This window comes from Radiomyces spectabilis (assembly GCF_025331425.1).
Source record: "Radiomyces spectabilis strain NRRL 2753 chromosome Unknown BYT42scaffold_12, whole genome shotgun sequence".
NCBI lineage: Eukaryota > Fungi > Mucoromycota > Mucoromycetes > Mucorales > Radiomycetaceae > Radiomyces > Radiomyces spectabilis.
Genome location: NW_026251937.1, coordinates 377030 through 391936, shown reverse-complemented (window position 1 = coordinate 391936; position 14907 = coordinate 377030). Strand labels below are relative to the sequence as shown.

At 41.8% G+C, this 14907-nt stretch overlaps 6 protein-coding genes across 6 annotated transcripts; 1 reads left to right on the top strand and 5 right to left on the bottom strand.

Annotated features, from left to right (window-relative positions):
* Window positions 1–473: 473 nt before the first annotated feature.
* Window positions 474–2849, bottom strand: BYT42DRAFT_582444 (heterotrimeric G protein alpha subunit A). Its single transcript, XM_051569685.1, has 7 exons — window positions 2064–2849; window positions 1804–1967; window positions 1585–1713; window positions 1376–1505; window positions 980–1218; window positions 877–909; window positions 474–744 (listed from the first exon to the last, which is right to left on the bottom strand). Exons 1-7 carry the CDS (start codon window positions 2373–2375, stop codon window positions 678–680), a joined length of 1074 nt encoding a protein of 357 aa, XP_051420024.1. The 5' UTR covers window positions 2376–2849; the 3' UTR covers window positions 474–677.
* A 169-nt stretch (window positions 2850–3018) lies between these two features.
* BYT42DRAFT_582443 (HSF-type DNA-binding-domain-containing protein) lies at window positions 3019–5176 on the bottom strand. The gene is made up of 8 exons (XM_051569684.1): window positions 5063–5176; window positions 4918–4998; window positions 4711–4860; window positions 4478–4629; window positions 4022–4344; window positions 3800–3935; window positions 3293–3724; window positions 3019–3228 (listed from the first exon to the last, which is right to left on the bottom strand). The coding sequence occupies exons 3-8, from the start codon at window positions 4800–4802 to the stop codon at window positions 3095–3097; spliced, it is 1269 nt and encodes a 422-aa protein (XP_051420023.1). The 5' UTR covers window positions 4803–4860; window positions 4918–4998; window positions 5063–5176; the 3' UTR covers window positions 3019–3094.
* Window positions 5177–6210: 1034 nt separating this feature from the next.
* On the bottom strand, window positions 6211–8436 carry BYT42DRAFT_582426 (phosphate:H+ symporter). Its single transcript, XM_051569683.1, has 4 exons — window positions 8195–8436; window positions 7180–8126; window positions 6400–7103; window positions 6211–6334 (listed from the first exon to the last, which is right to left on the bottom strand). Exons 1-3 carry the CDS (start codon window positions 8303–8305, stop codon window positions 6554–6556), a joined length of 1608 nt encoding a protein of 535 aa, XP_051420022.1. The 5' UTR covers window positions 8306–8436; the 3' UTR covers window positions 6211–6334; window positions 6400–6553.
* A 1143-nt stretch (window positions 8437–9579) lies between these two features.
* On the bottom strand, window positions 9580–10345 carry BYT42DRAFT_480885 (uncharacterized protein; the record flags this gene model as incomplete). Its single annotated transcript, XM_051563684.1, has 4 exons — window positions 9580–9750; window positions 9916–10077; window positions 10143–10158; window positions 10245–10345. Coding segments are annotated over 4 exons (450 nt in total), but the record flags the coding sequence as incomplete, so codon positions are not given.
* A 40-nt stretch (window positions 10346–10385) lies between these two features.
* Window positions 10386–12055, bottom strand: BYT42DRAFT_88829 (Maf1 regulator-domain-containing protein). The gene is made up of 6 exons (XM_051572884.1): window positions 11792–12055; window positions 11373–11688; window positions 11154–11258; window positions 11018–11089; window positions 10874–10945; window positions 10386–10781 (listed from the first exon to the last, which is right to left on the bottom strand). The coding sequence occupies exons 1-6, from the start codon at window positions 11889–11891 to the stop codon at window positions 10730–10732; spliced, it is 717 nt and encodes a 238-aa protein (XP_051420020.1). The 5' UTR covers window positions 11892–12055; the 3' UTR covers window positions 10386–10729.
* Window positions 11964–13621, top strand: BYT42DRAFT_647688 (uncharacterized protein). Its single transcript, XM_051572714.1, has 4 exons — window positions 11964–12731; window positions 12816–12993; window positions 13074–13244; window positions 13303–13621. Exons 1-4 carry the CDS (start codon window positions 12276–12278, stop codon window positions 13416–13418), a joined length of 921 nt encoding a protein of 306 aa, XP_051420019.1. The 5' UTR covers window positions 11964–12275; the 3' UTR covers window positions 13419–13621.
* The last annotated feature ends 1286 nt before the right edge of the window (window positions 13622–14907 follow it).

Here is a 14907-nt window from a genome sequence, read left to right as displayed (position 1 = left end):
ATCAATGGCTATTGAAAACTCAAATAACAAAGCTAAAATATCTTAACGAAAACTGAATCAATCAAAGAGCTTACTAACTCAACTTTTTTCAAATACCCAACATACTCACACATCTTTCTAGATCGATCATAGCCTGGGCGGAATGGAACTGAGGGGGTCAATCAGTGCTACCCTGCGTGTGTTCAGAAATAACTCACGTTGCAAAGTATGCCATAAGGTTGTCATTAATATACCAAAGTCCGTCAAGAGTTCTCGCCCAGGTTATGCCGTGTATGCGTTAGGCTTTTTGTCTGACGAAAGTCGCTCAATGTAAGGGGGCGACCTCCGGTGGCAGTCGGCATCCATTGCACAGCGGGTGTACGGCTTGTTTTGAAATTGATTACACTACACTCAAGAGTTTTACTTGGCAGTAATGATATACGGGCGGAATAGCCAGTTAGTTGGTGCAATAAGGAGATGAGCTGCTGGATAAAGTTGAGTATTCATTTTCATAGATTATATTGTAGTAATGGTAATAATGAGAAATGAAAAATATTTCTATAAGCAAGAATTATAGGATACTTAATGAATGGATCTATAACATAGTATATGGCCTGAGTACGTAGGGTAAAACGGTCGGCTTGGATGGGGTATAGATGAGATGATGCTTTTTTTTGGGGAGAGGAAGAAAATGGAGGTCACATGAGGCCGGAATCTGTCAGGCATTCTTTGAGCAATCGATCTTGCACTACTTTGAAAACAGTTCTAGAAACGGTGATATAGAGTTAATTATGTACGTGAGGAGTCATATATCATGAATCGGGTACTTACTTTATCTATAAAGTAAAAAAGAGCCATGAGTGAGTTTGAAAGAAAAACTTATATCTCATCATACAACTTACATTAGAGGTGTTTGTTGCTTGCGTCAACCTGTGTAGGAAGAAAAATCATTCATTTAACTTAATGTCACATATTCTTTGATGACCATGTGAAAACATACTGTGCATAGATCTTGAGTTTCATTCGGTTGGTCTGTTGGAATCGCCACAAGATATACACGCAGGCTTTATCAGCGGATGGGCCGCCCGTGTAATCGGGGAAGTAAAGATCCAAAGGCACCTTTTGCAGCTTCTCCCGAAAAAGATCAATTTTGTTCAGAAATAGAATAATGGATGTGCGTAAAAACCATCGAGAGTTGATGACCGATTCAAATAAAACTAAACTTTCAACCATGCGATTCTGTAGATGAAAAAAAAAGAAGGTTTGAATTAGGGGGGTGTCCACGAAAAAAAAGTGCAATGTCCTGGGATCCTCCACTCCTTTCGCATCCCTTATAGATTTGCGCTTTCTCTCACCCACTGTGGTCTCCATCGTAAGTGAATACGAATATATTTACCTGTCGAGATTCTTCTAGCAGTACTTGATTATATTCACTGAGAGCGACGCAAAACATAATGGAAGTGACCGATTCGAAGCAGTGAATCCATTTTTTACGTTCGGATCGTTGGCCGCCCACGTCAAACATGCTATTGGTTACCAAGAAATACACCATTGTTTACGTCAGTTTGCGTAACCTTAAAGATGCCACTTGAAATTACTACATACTGAACACTCAACTCCCCCATGGAAAATCGCGTTTCAGTGATACCGGTGGTCTTTAAGCGGGCGTGCAGTACATCATCGACAGTCGGAACATATCCCGGTTTCGTTAACCGATGCAGGTGGCTTAAGAAGCTGTAAGGATAAGAAGATTGCACCCTAAGTAAGCAGATTCACTTGCTTCACACGATGGACCGGCCAAAGTATTTGACTCTTTACACTTACTAAGGAGCAGAATCCATGATATAAAATTGACTGGATCCCCGTTCCAAACATTCAGTCATCACCGGGTCGTTCCACAGTTTATCGATTGCATTGACAATAGACTCTGAAAATTCGTGAAAAGGTTCGGCAGACAACGTATATTCGCGAATCACGTCCATATCGACCTGTAATGCATTTGAACATCAACGCTAGCCCACTTGATACCTCACTTCTTTTTTTTTTTGTTGTTGCATCATTTCTTTTCTACCCTAATGACTTGCCTCCAACAGAGTAGTAAAAGAAAGCTCGAGTTTATGTGCCGTGCTAATGATGTCTTTAGCTGAATCGATCAGGTTTTTGTAGACAGTGTGTTTCCACGCTCGAAGCTCGTCAGTGGTGTAACCATTCTGATGAATGATTTTCATTTGTTTCACGATGGTGGATTTGCCGGATTCTCCACTTCCCAAGAGGAGAATTTTACATTCTTGCTGGTGGCGTCGATGGTCTTGCATAAGTTCACGATCGATTTTCTGGCTACGTTGTTTGTTTTCACGTTCTTCGGCAGAGATGCAGATGTCCATGATTGATGGCATAGTAATACTGAAACGTCACGATTGGTTTTAAAATATGAAATACACCGCAGTAAACTGATAGATAAATAACAAGAAGAAAACAAAAGGGAAAAAAAGGCTGTATAATGGTATTAAGGAGTCCATATATAAAAGAAAAAAAAACTTTGTGAGGCGAAAAAGAATCGAGTGGAAAAGGGGAGTGAGAAGGACACGCCCTTGCCTTATTAAATCGCAGGGATACAGCGCTGTACGCGCGAATTTGGGTTATTCTTATCAGGGTATGTGCTCAAATTTTTCCAAGCCATTGCAAACAACAAGGAGACGGCTTCTGGTGAACACGTTGCTCAGGAGTACTGGGAATAGCTAAAAAACTATACAGTATCTCCATTTTGCGTGGTCCGCAACGACTCTCATCACCACAGTGATCTTTGTTCCTCTTTCTTTTTTTTTCTCCCTCTCGTTGTCTCCCTTCCGAATCGTAAAGTTTCAGGATGATGCTTTTTGTAGCGACCCTTAACAAACATGAGCCGGCATGTATTCTACCTCTGATGTTTTTCCTCTTTTTTAATTAAAATCTTCATATTTCTATAGTACCCAATCTGTTTTTATAATAATATACTACATAGGTGTTTCCGTGCCCATACTATTGGGTCCTTTCTGGTAAGCGGAAGTAAACCCTTTCACTTCTATAAAAAATCAAGATGTTTTTTTTTTGGTCGGTAAATATAGAAATAAAGCCATTAATGGAATCTGTTATCTGAAACAGGCAATTGCCATTGATTACCGTTTGTCGGATTCAGCAGATGCGATTGCTTTCCAAAGCTCAGGTGTTTTACATTGGGGGTATTATTGCCTTGGCTCTCTCTCTGACCATCTATAAATTTTTGAATGTCAGAACTTGCCAAATGTGATGTCCCATTGTTTACGCGAACTCTCACGGTGATTTGTAGTATGATTGTCCCGCCACGGATGGTTGAATCCCGCAGATGATCTTCTGCGTTTGTAGAGAGATGGTAATTCAGCGGCATGTGACGACGGCGCTCCGTTGTGCTCAAGCGGTGAACTTTCCATGGGAGAGTAACCCGCCGGCGGTTGTAAAACCATCATGTCACGATCCTTTAACGTGTCACTGGGGGAATTGAGTGAAGGTACAGTGATAGGTGCAAGACGATGAAGTGATGGATGCGGTGGGGTCGTTATTCGTTCCACGGCTGCCTCTGAAGCGGAAGGCAACGGTTCATGATGTCGTTGCCATAAAGATGGAAGGTGAGTATCGGAGGGATTGGATGGATAAGAGGGAATGACAGCTCTAGGTTTATCAACAGTTAACAGATTTGACAAGCTTGACGATCCACTGGAGGCAGGCTTCACTATATTCGATCACATTAGCCACAGCTAAAACAAAGCAGAGCAACACGTTAAAATGACTTGATTTGAAATCTCACCTTCGGCTGCCTGCAATTTACATGGTCGTTCTTCAAGCGATGCATCGTGATCCGATCGTTGCCGCTCTCTTTGAAGTAAAGCTGCCTGCTTTTCCTTTTCTACCATAGCCAGCATATCGCTAAACTCTTGTATTGTCTATCACCCCACAAAAGATTGACCATCATCATCATCATCAGTGAGAAGGCTTCCTCATACTCCCATCATCGATGAAAATGCCCTACTTTTTGTTGCCTTGAAGAAATATTGATAAGACTGGTCGTTTCATGCCGCAATGCTTCGTATGCATCCGTTACGGTTCGCAGCTTTTCTTCGATCATGGTGATATGTTGGTACATGGCGTTCAAAGCATCATCTTCTGCACCACCATTCCCAAAAGACAATGGACGCGCATTGGCTGGTGAACTGGGTTTGCCACTTTTACGTTTTATATTTTGTAGATCGTCGATTGCGCCACGACGGAAATGCGGGTGTTTAAACTCCCATGTTTGTGTTTCCGTCGTCAAATTGGAATGGATCATGTCATTGACCTTGTGAAAGCCGTACACTATGTAGGGGTAAAAAAAAAAAAAAAAAAAAAAAAAAAAAAAAAAAACCAACCAACCCACAACAAATGGTGTCATTGCATTAGCATTTTTATTGCCTTTTTGATATTTTTATAATGCATCATAACAACTTACTGTTTAATTGTCGAACGAAACTTTGCCAGTTGTTGTGCTTGAAATACTGAGGTAGCACCACTCTGGAGAACACGGTGGGATTAGCCACACTGAATAAATCGCCATCTTCTGACCATGATATCAGATCCTGTATGGATGGATCTTCTACCATTCTGTTTAGCAAGAAAAGATAAAAAACCAGTGATCAGTGATTGCAAGTACTTTTTTTTTTCTATCAGAGGTTCCGAGCTTACTTGTATAGCTTATTCACAAAGGCGGCCTGTGTTTTCGTCGATCCCGGTTTGGACGACGAAGTGGATGTTTCGCTGGGGGATTTATTTTGCATATAGCTGTTGTATGAAGTGTGAACAAAGGCATTTTTCGAATCTGTATTCTCAAAGGCACTAAATTCACGGTTCAATCCATGAAGCTACGATGGTCGGATGCAACAGTGTTTATACCTCGCTACGTGGTTGCCGCCGCCCCTTTGGAAATTGGTGTGTTCTCTCGTGCCAATAATCTCGGTTGTACTGCTGTTGTTACTGTGGATACCATTATTGCCATCGAAACTATTATTGTCGTCGTTCATAATGCCACCATACGCACATTATTGGTATCGTGGGATAACGGGCGATAGAATAAATGATGACTGGAGCAATCAATGGGGTCAAAGAGAAGAGCGTTAAACGCCTCTTGGTTTTTTGGGGCCTTGGTGAGTGTTTTTTTTTTCCTTGATGCTAAGATATAGTTATCTGTGAGAAAACGTTCTCGAATATTCTTGGTAAAAGAAAGAAATCCCATAGAATATTCCAACGACGGTTACCTGATTCTTTGAATGAGACGCAGAGGTGAATGATATTTTTTTTTGCAAAGCGTGAATGGAAGCAGTAACAAGACCAATCAGAATGTATTGAAAATGTCGCGTTGGAAAATAAATGAGAAATGGAAAAACAATGTTCTCAATCAAAGGTGCAGCAGATGTCAGTCGGGCTGGTGCTGAAAAAAAAAAGATGGATAAAAGGTAAAAAGAACAAAAAATCAAGGGAGACTTTGAGGCTGTGACCACATGAAAAAAAAAAAAATCGCTTTATACGCGATGATGTCATAGTAGTGAACAGCTTTTTTTTTGCCCTTTTGCAATTAAAGGATGAAAACAGTTTGCATCGTGGAACAAGTGACAATGGCAGTAGAGGTGCCACCGTTGGAAAACATCATTGTTTGGGATTTTGGCACCACTTTTATTCCGTTCACTTTTTGCTTCCAGTCCCTCGTAATCACGTGATGAAGATCTGAATGTAATGTGCGTCCTCGTTTCCAAACAGACGTTTCCATCTAAATGTCCCTCCAATGCACTTAGCAGCTGCAAGCTTGATAAAGAAACGGAGTAGGCGTACATGTGTGAAGAAAAGGAAAAATCCGGGACAGCCTTGCCAGTAAAACATGAATACTTCCTAAGGGTTACTGAAAAACAGACAGAATCCAGTTAAAAATCTATCGATTTGACAGTGTTCACTCGAGTCGATAGTCTGTGGCTGCTTGTTCTGTTTTCACGGTCTTTGCCCGTCACCCGCATCTTTGGGACAAAATAGATAAACTTTTTTCGTCATCTTAGAGAGTTCGGAATCCTATATCGTTCTGGAAGATAATCGAAGCAACTCATGTGTAACGTACCACCGGAAGGAAGTGGCCTGGAAATTTATTTTTACACCAAACTCCCCTGTCGCAAAATAAAGCTTATTTAGCCATCGACAGGCGTGATTTTAATGACCTGCTTTAGCCATACGATCGTGTCCGAAGCACCTAATGGGGCTTTGCCGCAATTTACAGGGTAAATAGCTCCAGTCACTATTGTAAATTTGTCATCTGCTACTACGGTGCAAGGTTTGTGTTTTATGAGAGATTATGATTTACACTACAATACGGTATTCAGCTATATATAATACAAGTTCTATGCCTGTCGGTCTTGCATCATCAAGGTAAAAGCAAGAATACGTCCTATCACTTAAAATATATCATATTATACAGTCAAAACTCGGCTGCACCAGCTGTGGTTTTATATTCCAGAAAAAAGGCCTTGAATTGATGCTTGCGGTTGCATCATTTTCCGCTTACGGTATGTTCGTCCATAGGATAAGATAAATTTTCGTTGGACAGTTCTTCGAGTGATTTTCCTTTGGTCTCCGGAATGAGAAAAGAGGATAAAAGCCCAGTTAGCATAAAGAAGGCAAAAATTTGCAAAAGATGATCGATCCATGCATCGCGTCCTCCGATATCTTTGAGTAACCCGAACCCCAATTGAGCAACGATGGACCCAATTTTTCCCGAAGCAGCCGCTATACCATGCGCCGTGGACCGATATCGCGTCGGAAAACATTCTCCGGGAACAATAAAAGTGGTTGTGTTTGGACCCCAGTTGAAAAAAATTTGGGTCAAAGTATACAGAACAATAAACAGCACCGTCGAGGTCTCCAGAATCGGCTGATACGCAAAGCCCAGCACGATAAAGAAGAGTGTCAACATAATAAAACCCATGATCTGAATGGTTTTTCGACCCATTCTGTCAATGGTAAACACCGAGATCCAATAGCCAGGCACGGAGCCGAGTAGATTAATGATGATATTACCCACGCATGTACGAAATACAACACTTTTAAAAAGGAATAAAAGAAAACGTGTCAGTGCATCATAGCTTGGAAAGCGGGTGGAGAAGGGGCAATTCTTACTCGTAAGCGTCGTCACCTCCAGCAAAACCGATATTGCGCAAGATGATCGAATTGTTGAGACCAAGACCATACCACGCGACATCCAGTGCGAACCAGGAATAACTTGCGCCCAGCAGGATTTTGGCATTACGCCATTGACCAAAATATCTACGAAAATCGGCCCATGATGCCTTTGGCGAGGTGATGGTTCGGGCTACCACCATGTTATCGGTGTAATCTCCAGAGGAAGCGCCATGTTCGATGAACGCTTTAGCATCTTGGATTCCTTTTTGCACTCGTTGGGCTACGTCAATGGTGTATCGAGGCGTTTCCGGTATAGTGAGACGATAATATAAGGCGATAACGGCGGGGATGGCGCCCACACCAATGACAATACGCCATACGTAATCGAGATAACGTGGATCGGACCGGATGGCATGTTGGAAAGCTGCGGTTACAATGAGGCCGACAATACTGGCGGTCAACTGACCGATGCCTTGCATAGCGAATACTGCCGCCATCATTGCTCCTCGACGCTTGGTTGTAGCAAATTCCGAAGTAATAACAGAGGAAAGCGGGTAATCGCCACCGATGCCGACACCAAGAATGATGCGCCAGAAAGTGATGACTGCCCAAAACGAGGCGGCAGGACCACTGCCAGCGAGGGACTGTCCCAAGGTTGCAATGATGATGATGATCAATTCCACTCCATACATACGTTTTCGGCCCAGCCGATCGGCAAGATACCCAAAAAAGAGCTGACCAACTACCGTGCCAACAGAGCAGGAGACTTTAAGGGCCAAATCAATGTTATGAGGAACCCTGTTACCGGCATCTGACCAGTAGACGTAACCTATCATTGTCGAGATCAGGTTGATGGCAAATATATCATATGCGTCCGTAAAGAAACCAATGCCAGAAACAACGCAGGCCCGGATATGAAACCAGCCGAACTTTGCATTGTCAATCTGATAAATAGCCCAGTATGTGATTAAAGATATGCCTTTCCATGCATCTGAAGTGACAGATGATTTACCTCTTGCAGCGCTAGTTGACGTTGCTTATGAATGTCGAGGACGAAATATTCTTCAAAGGAGGAATCCGCTAGTACGCCGTTTGTCTGGTCATGCTCGGTATAAGAATTCATACTATAAAATCAAAGAAAACTAAAATTTCATCAAAGACATTATAGGAACTCAGTAAAAGAATATTACATTTATCCAACATTGTACCTTCTCGATATATAACATATACTCTGTGTCACCGTACGTTTTGCTCAGAAAAAAAAAAGCATAATCACCTATCAAACGACGCATGTGCGAGAATCATTAAAAGTGATGCATCGTGGTTTTTCCAACCGTACGATTGATAATCAACGTCCTTAATTGATTTTGTGTCTCCTCAGAAAACGTCCACAACCAACCAATCATATTTGAGACATTCATCATGCGTATGGTCATTTCCAGTTGGATTCGCGAGTAGAAATTGTATTTCCCGATCATCTTACTTTATGATTATAAACCTTTGTTGTGCCTCCAAGCTCGTACCATATATAACGTGAATTTCAACAGCCCATTCAATGGAAAGACGTATAAAGTCATTCAAACACCGGATAAGTGTAGAGTTCTCTTTTTAATAATGCCGCTAAACCGTCTACGATCCTCAGTGTACATTTATTGATCTTCAGGACAGCGCGCAGCAATATCTCAATTTCAGACACAGTATACGGGTCTCATTCGTCTTTAGATTGAGTCATGATTCCAACTGGAATAAATCCAGGACACCCTCTATGCAGTATCAAAAACAGTTTGGTGGTAAAAATACTTCCGTTCATGAATGAATCACGCTTTGGAATGAGAGAAAAGAATGAAATGATTACAGTATGGCAGCTTACTGTGTTCTTGAACAAGTGGTTAGAACTTGGGTGTATCATACAAGCTTGACATAATGTATGCACAGCCAGTGATCCAAGAAATCCCCCTATCAAACAGTAGGTGGAAGATAACCATGTAAAATGTACTCTCATTTCACAATTAATTATTTTCTGTTACAGAACAATCATATATTCATTTATTCATCGCAGCATTTAGCTTTTGTTGAAAGCTGGTCAAATGACTGTGCTGACTGCACGAACAACGGCTGGTGAAGGAAGTCAAAAAAAAAGTTGGCTCAATCACCGATCTATCCCGTTGATTGGATAGGTCCGACGTGATCCACACTACAATGAAAAATTGCAAAAAAGGAAATGGTTATTCTTACAGGCGATCCAGAGAGATTATTCTGTAATGCGCGTATTTAGGTCGATGTTTATAAGCCTAAATGGCTACAGGGGATCGAAACGTAGGCCATTCTCGGGTTGAAGATTTGATGGAAACATTGACTATAGTAAGGAAAAGGTGGGAGAGGCGGGTGGAGGTTCTGTTACGGGTTGGGTTCGATACGTGCCGTAGCCGCTAGACTTCGTAAGGAATCGATAAATGTCTCTGTGTGGCGGAAACAGCTGAAACCTTGTAAAGCTTCAAATTCGTCTTGGGTAATGTGGACTTGCTTTTGTGAAAGACGAGTGCCCAGATCTTGATTGGTACGGTGATTCTCGAACTCAGGAGACGTCACTTCTAATGGATCTGATAAGGGCGAAGCTAGGGATATAGGCGATACGAGGCCAGTAGAGGGGTGATGATGATGATGATGATGCGTAACCGGAGGTAACGAAAGCGACAACTGCTTCCCTCTAATGGCTTTGGAAACAGAGGCAACGGCAGAGGAAGAAGTCGAGGAAGAGACAGTAGGTAGTGAGGATAAAAGGGAGGATGTAGGCTTTTTGATGACTCGTTGTGAATGTGTTTGAGTATGCTGCATCATGTTATCGAAACGACTAAACATCCGAGAACATTCAGGCACAATACACCTGAATGGTTTCTTGAACGATGTGTGAGTCCAGGGGAATATTGATCTTTTTTTTGGGGGGTTTGCCACTTGTTTACCTCGCCTGTATGTTTGCTATATCCATGTCAAGGAATAAGACATTCAGTCACGGGCGGACAAGCAGTGGTGTAAAAAACCTCTTGAATGGGTGGATTGCTTACCGTGTGTGCCGTACTAGGTGTTCGCTTCGTGTGAACACCATTTGGCAAGCACCATATCCTGTACAACGGAAAATTCTTTTTCTGGGGTTCCGCGCTCTCTTATTGTTGTTACCGGATAAAGACATGGTGGAGAAAGAAACAAAAAAAGAGTGAAATAAGAAGGTTCAAAGTGTGAGAGAGAGATGTGAGTGAGAGCGGTAAGAAAAAGAAAAAAGGGAACACCCAAAGAGTACTGTGCGAGAAACAAGGAAAAAAAATAGAAGAGAGAGAGAGAAGAAGAATGACACTGTATTGAGTAAGTATATAAAGTATCAGACGATACGAAAAAAAAGGAGTTGAGCTTATTTGATGCGAGGCGTGGGTGAATCAAAATATCAAAGGGCGGGAACACTTTTTCAGGCACGCTGTCTGTAGGATCTTGTGCTGCTGCTCTTTCTTTCCCGTGGATTATTTTTTTCTTTCCAAATGACTTTTTACATCACATATTAAACTTCCATATCACCCATAATAAATGCATCGTGATGATGTGGTCGTCGACTGTAGGATTCGTCGGCACACACAATACAGGAGAAAAAAACTTAATCATCGTTCATCTTTTTACCCAAGATCACACAAACATAAAATCATACCTTGTTAAATCCTCATCATCATCTTCGGAATCAAACCCATCCAGATCTTCATCGTCTCCTGGTGCATTCATACTGTGAAAGGTACGAGATGTAAATGAAAAGGGAGTTTTAAGGTGGAGTAGCTGAGATCATTTTTCCTCATACCTTTGACTTTTGACGGAGAAAAAAACCATTCGTTTCAGTTTCCGATTAAAGAAGAAATAGTTCATGGACCATCTGCAAAAAAAGGAAACATGAGAATATTTGCCATCGCCGAGGTACATACAAATATCCTACTTACAAAAATCCATCTTCTTCATTCATCGGATCATCATCGCTGTCCGGATTGTAACTGTAAACGTCACAGTCGTTTAATTCCACCAACTCGTCAAGGATATCCCACATTCTAAAGCCATCAGCCAAAAAAACAAAAAAAGGAGAACAGCGCATGGGCCACGATCAGTCTATGGCATGACACAAAAAACCCAATTTTTTTTTGAACCACCTCCTTTTGTTATACCTGTATCGATTCACAATCACATCGTTTCCCAAATTAAATAGAGTGGTATTAACGGAGTTGATCACTAGTTCCACGGACGGCTGCTTGTTGAACTGGTCCGGTCGCACATCGCTAAAGTCATGTTCTGGGAAAGAAGCATTAAGAGTGGCCAGTAGGTAAAAAAAGGTTTTGCGCGGAGTAGTTTCGTCCAGTCTTCCAAACGGTGAAATGAGGTGTTGCATCGGATCATCGGGCGATATTGAACCAATAGTCAGGTCCACACTGTATTTACTTTCAAGTTGTTTGAATAGCTTTTTATCCGAACCGGCCGATTTACCTAACACACAGGCAATGAGTGAGTGGTCTTGCTCTCTCTTACCATGTCCTTTTTATGCAAAAAAACCAAGCATGGTCATGGGGACAGGAGAAACATCACTTACAAGAATAAGCTTCTATACGTCCAGTCAATATTGCTTCCGGGGTTTCCCACCGAAAGGCTGTATTTAGTACGTCGAGGGAATCGATTTCAAGAAACTTCATGATGAGGAAAAAAAGTGGATTGAGGAAAGGAGTAGTACAAAGAAAAGTGTATAAGCAGAGAGATTAAGGGAGGTTGGGGTGGGGGTGGGGGTGGAGGGAAAGAGAGGAGATAAGTGTTGGCCAAAACTCCGAGGCCCAGAGTGTGTGAGTGACAGAGCCCTACCCGAGAATTCAGGAAACAGAAGTCAGGTGACAATACACAAAAAGAGGGAAATTTTTATTGATGGGCGGAAATCCGAAATCCTTTGGTTTTGTTTCGTTGGTCAAGTCTCATGCGCATGAAATTTCTATCTGGTTTTCTCTTTTCCTTTAATGAAATTCCTAAATATGCTTGGATCAGCTTGCTTTTTTTCCCTTTAATCTTCAAGCTGACATCGTTTGGTGATGGACTTGCTTACCATTCCAAAGGAGATTCTTTTTCACATCCTGGGCTTTCTGGATCATCATGATATCTTGACCGTCTTGTCACTCTCGTCGTCATTGACCCATTTGTACAACGATGAGGACTTTTGGCACGCATTGGTCTTGACCCACAACATCACTTATCGTATAGACAATACCACTTGGCGGGACTTGTACACATCAAATGAAACTCTGAAAATGTGTCCGCACCTGCAACTCTCACATCGTGACAACCTGCAAAGGCAGCCAAAGCGGCAATGGGACGAGGACACTGATCGTTTGCTGTGCCTAGAGCCATCCTGCTGCTCAGAACTTGGAAACGCCGCTGAAAGCTCGTACTACAGTAACCGAAATCACGACGCATTGCACCATCGAATTGCACTAAAATTAGATCAATGCCAGTTTTTGACCGTGTGGTGCTCAGCTTGTCAAACCTGTGTAAGGACTCTATATAAATCTACTAAACCATCTAACGACCATGCTAACGGGTTTTCCTTTTTGCTTTCAATGATGCTATTCTAGCTTGGCAAAACCAAGACCGAGCAATATCTCGTTCATCAAATCATCCAGTCACTGCCATTTCTGGACGATCCGACATTTGTACGACGGAGGAAGGAGTTTGAAATTCGGTTGTTGATGGCGAATGGCACTTACATCATCGACAGAGCATGGTTTCTTGCATGGACTGCATACTTGAGAGGTATTGTTTAGAAAAAAAAAACAGAATGGATGACTGCTGAGTCAGTTTGTCTTATTTGAGGGAGCTTGAATTGTTTTTAGACGCCAACAACGAATATCCCGGAGTGCTGGACAATTCCAAGTTGTATCGAGAAGATGGAAGATTGAGATCGGATATCAAATTGGGAGAACACTTTGAGCTGATTGGACAACAAGCATTATCTTACATCATTCGCGTTTATAGACTGGTGGGAAATGACCCCGTGTCATCACGTAAGGGGGAAAAAAAACCGTCTTTGACGGGTCCAATCTAATATCTTTTTTGCATTAGTGGAATTACAACATCAAGCAGAATACTGCCAAGTCTATCATTCTCTCCTATTACGCCAACAAATGCTGTATCATCGACGTTATCGAGGACACCCGATTCTTGTTCTTTCTGAATAAGAAAAAGTCGTATCTCGTCCATGGATTGTTCCTTCAGTTTTGCCCATCCATTGTCATGCATTTTAGAGGACGAAGAATATTGAATAGAAGCTGCGGCAAATACGCGGCCATTTTGAAAGTATCGTTCGATAGTTCAAATACCTTAAAAAATATAGAAGTCATTTTCGGCACAATATTTCATTTCACCACATCCCAAAAGAAAGCCCAATGAACTAAGTCCTTGGCGGGTCAATGTCTGGTATTGTAGTTCCGCTTTTGGCACGAAATGTCTGTTTTCTGGACGTTTCCGCAGTCTTTATTTTTTAACAAGCCGTACACCCGCTGTGCAATGGATGCCGCCTGCCACCGGAGGCCGCCCTCTTACATTGAGCGACTTTCGTCAGACAAAAAGCCTAACGCATACACGGTATAACCTGGACGAGAACTCTTGACGGACTTTGGTATATTAATGACAACCTTATGGCATACGTTGCAACGTGAGTTGTTTCTGAACACGCGCAGGGCAGCACTGATTGACCCCCTCAGTTCCATCCCGCCCAGGCTATGATCGATCTAGAAAGATGAAAAGAGAAATACAAAAGTGTGGGTATGTTGGGTATTTAAAAAAAAAAAATGAGTTAGTAAGCTCTTTGATTGATTCAAATTTCGTCAAGATATTTTAGCTTTGTTATTTGAGTTTTTCAATACCCATTGATCGCTTGACATGACTTGGATTATATGTCATTGATTTTTTTGAATTAGTATACGTTCATTACATCATAGCAATGGACTTGCCTTTGAACCAAATGGTGTACCGGAGAAAAAAAGATGAATACGGACCACAGGTAAGCTTCTTCTTCGATGCGGTAAATAAAATCGCTTCCAGGGACAGTTAAGCGATGGATCGGTGGTGTCAGCTTGAGCAGGCAAAAAATATTGACGTGACCAGAAGTGACGGTAATTTTAAATATCGAAAAGAAGAAAGAAAAAAAAAGTACATGATGATAAAAAAAAATGGTCGCGTTAGTAAATACCGCCTAAAAAACCCTGTGGGGAAAAAAGAGGAAAAGACTGCGAAAAGAATATGTACATGAAACAGAAAATACAAAAAAATACAAACTATAAACTATAAACTACAATTACAATAATCGGGAAGACATCTCGAATACCATATCATGAGAAGCAATCCAAAGGAGAGGACGCGTTTTCTGATGAAAAAGAGAGTCACACCACCCACGATAGCCTTTGACGTCATCCGGTAACGCCAGATGGATGGATGGATGGCGAGAGAAATTCAAGTTATAGCATCCAGAACTTGTTAGGCGAAAAGAAAACGGAAACCGGAAGCTGGAAGAAGGATGGAAGTAAAGGAGAGGTAAGTCTGTTTTGCCGGAGCAAAATCGATGGTAGGCCACTCGACGCTTACCTTTTTGAGGATGGTAGTCGATTTAACCAAGTTAGATACACGGGATAAGAATGGTCTGGATGATGGATGCGGATAGGATCTTGA

Excerpts from the sequence above, each read along its gene's own strand:
- BYT42DRAFT_582444 (XM_051569685.1), bottom strand. The coding sequence starts at position 2,375 with ATGCCATCAATCATGGACATCTGCATCTCTGCCGAAGAACGTGAAAAC. Across the intron at positions 1,714-1,803 it reads ATCATGGATTCTGCTCCTTA|CTTCTTAAGCCACCTGCATC; the intron begins GTAAGTGTAAAG and ends TTATCCTTACAG. Across the intron at positions 910-979 it reads AAACTCAAGATCTATGCACA|GTTGACGCAAGCAACAAACA; the intron begins GTATGTTTTCAC and ends CTTCCTACACAG.
- BYT42DRAFT_582443 (XM_051569684.1), bottom strand. The coding sequence starts at position 4,802 with ATGCAAAATAAATCCCCCAGCGAAACATCCACTTCGTCGTCCAAACCG. Across the intron at positions 3,725-3,799 it reads TAAATTGCAGGCAGCCGAAG|TGAAGCCTGCCTCCAGTGGA; the intron begins GTGAGATTTCAA and ends GATCGAATATAG. Across the intron at positions 3,229-3,292 it reads CAATCATACTACAAATCACC|ATGGTCAGAGAGAGAGCCAA; the intron begins GTGAGAGTTCGC and ends AAAAATTTATAG.
- BYT42DRAFT_582426 (XM_051569683.1), bottom strand. The coding sequence starts at position 8,305 with ATGAATTCTTATACCGAGCATGACCAGACAAACGGCGTACTAGCGGAT. Across the intron at positions 8,127-8,194 it reads GTCAACTAGCGCTGCAAGAG|ATTGACAATGCAAAGTTCGG; the intron begins GTAAATCATCTG and ends GCTATTTATCAG. Across the intron at positions 7,104-7,179 it reads GGAGGTGACGACGCTTACGA|TGTTGTATTTCGTACATGCG; the intron begins GTAAGAATTGCC and ends CCTTTTTAAAAG.
- BYT42DRAFT_647688 (XM_051572714.1), top strand. The coding sequence starts at position 12,276 with ATGGACTTGCTTACCATTCCAAAGGAGATTCTTTTTCACATCCTGGGC. Across the intron at positions 12,732-12,815 it reads GCTCAGCTTGTCAAACCTGT|CTTGGCAAAACCAAGACCGA; the intron begins GTAAGGACTCTA and ends ATGCTATTCTAG. Across the intron at positions 13,245-13,302 it reads AAATGACCCCGTGTCATCAC|TGGAATTACAACATCAAGCA; the intron begins GTAAGGGGGAAA and ends TTTTTGCATTAG.
- BYT42DRAFT_88829 (XM_051572884.1), bottom strand. The coding sequence starts at position 11,891 with ATGAAGTTTCTTGAAATCGATTCCCTCGACGTACTAAATACAGCCTTT. Across the intron at positions 11,689-11,791 it reads ACGTATAGAAGCTTATTCTT|GTAAATCGGCCGGTTCGGAT; the intron begins GTAAGTGATGTT and ends CCTGTGTGTTAG. Across the intron at positions 11,259-11,372 it reads GTGATTGTGAATCGATACAG|AATGTGGGATATCCTTGACG; the intron begins GTATAACAAAAG and ends TGATGGCTTTAG.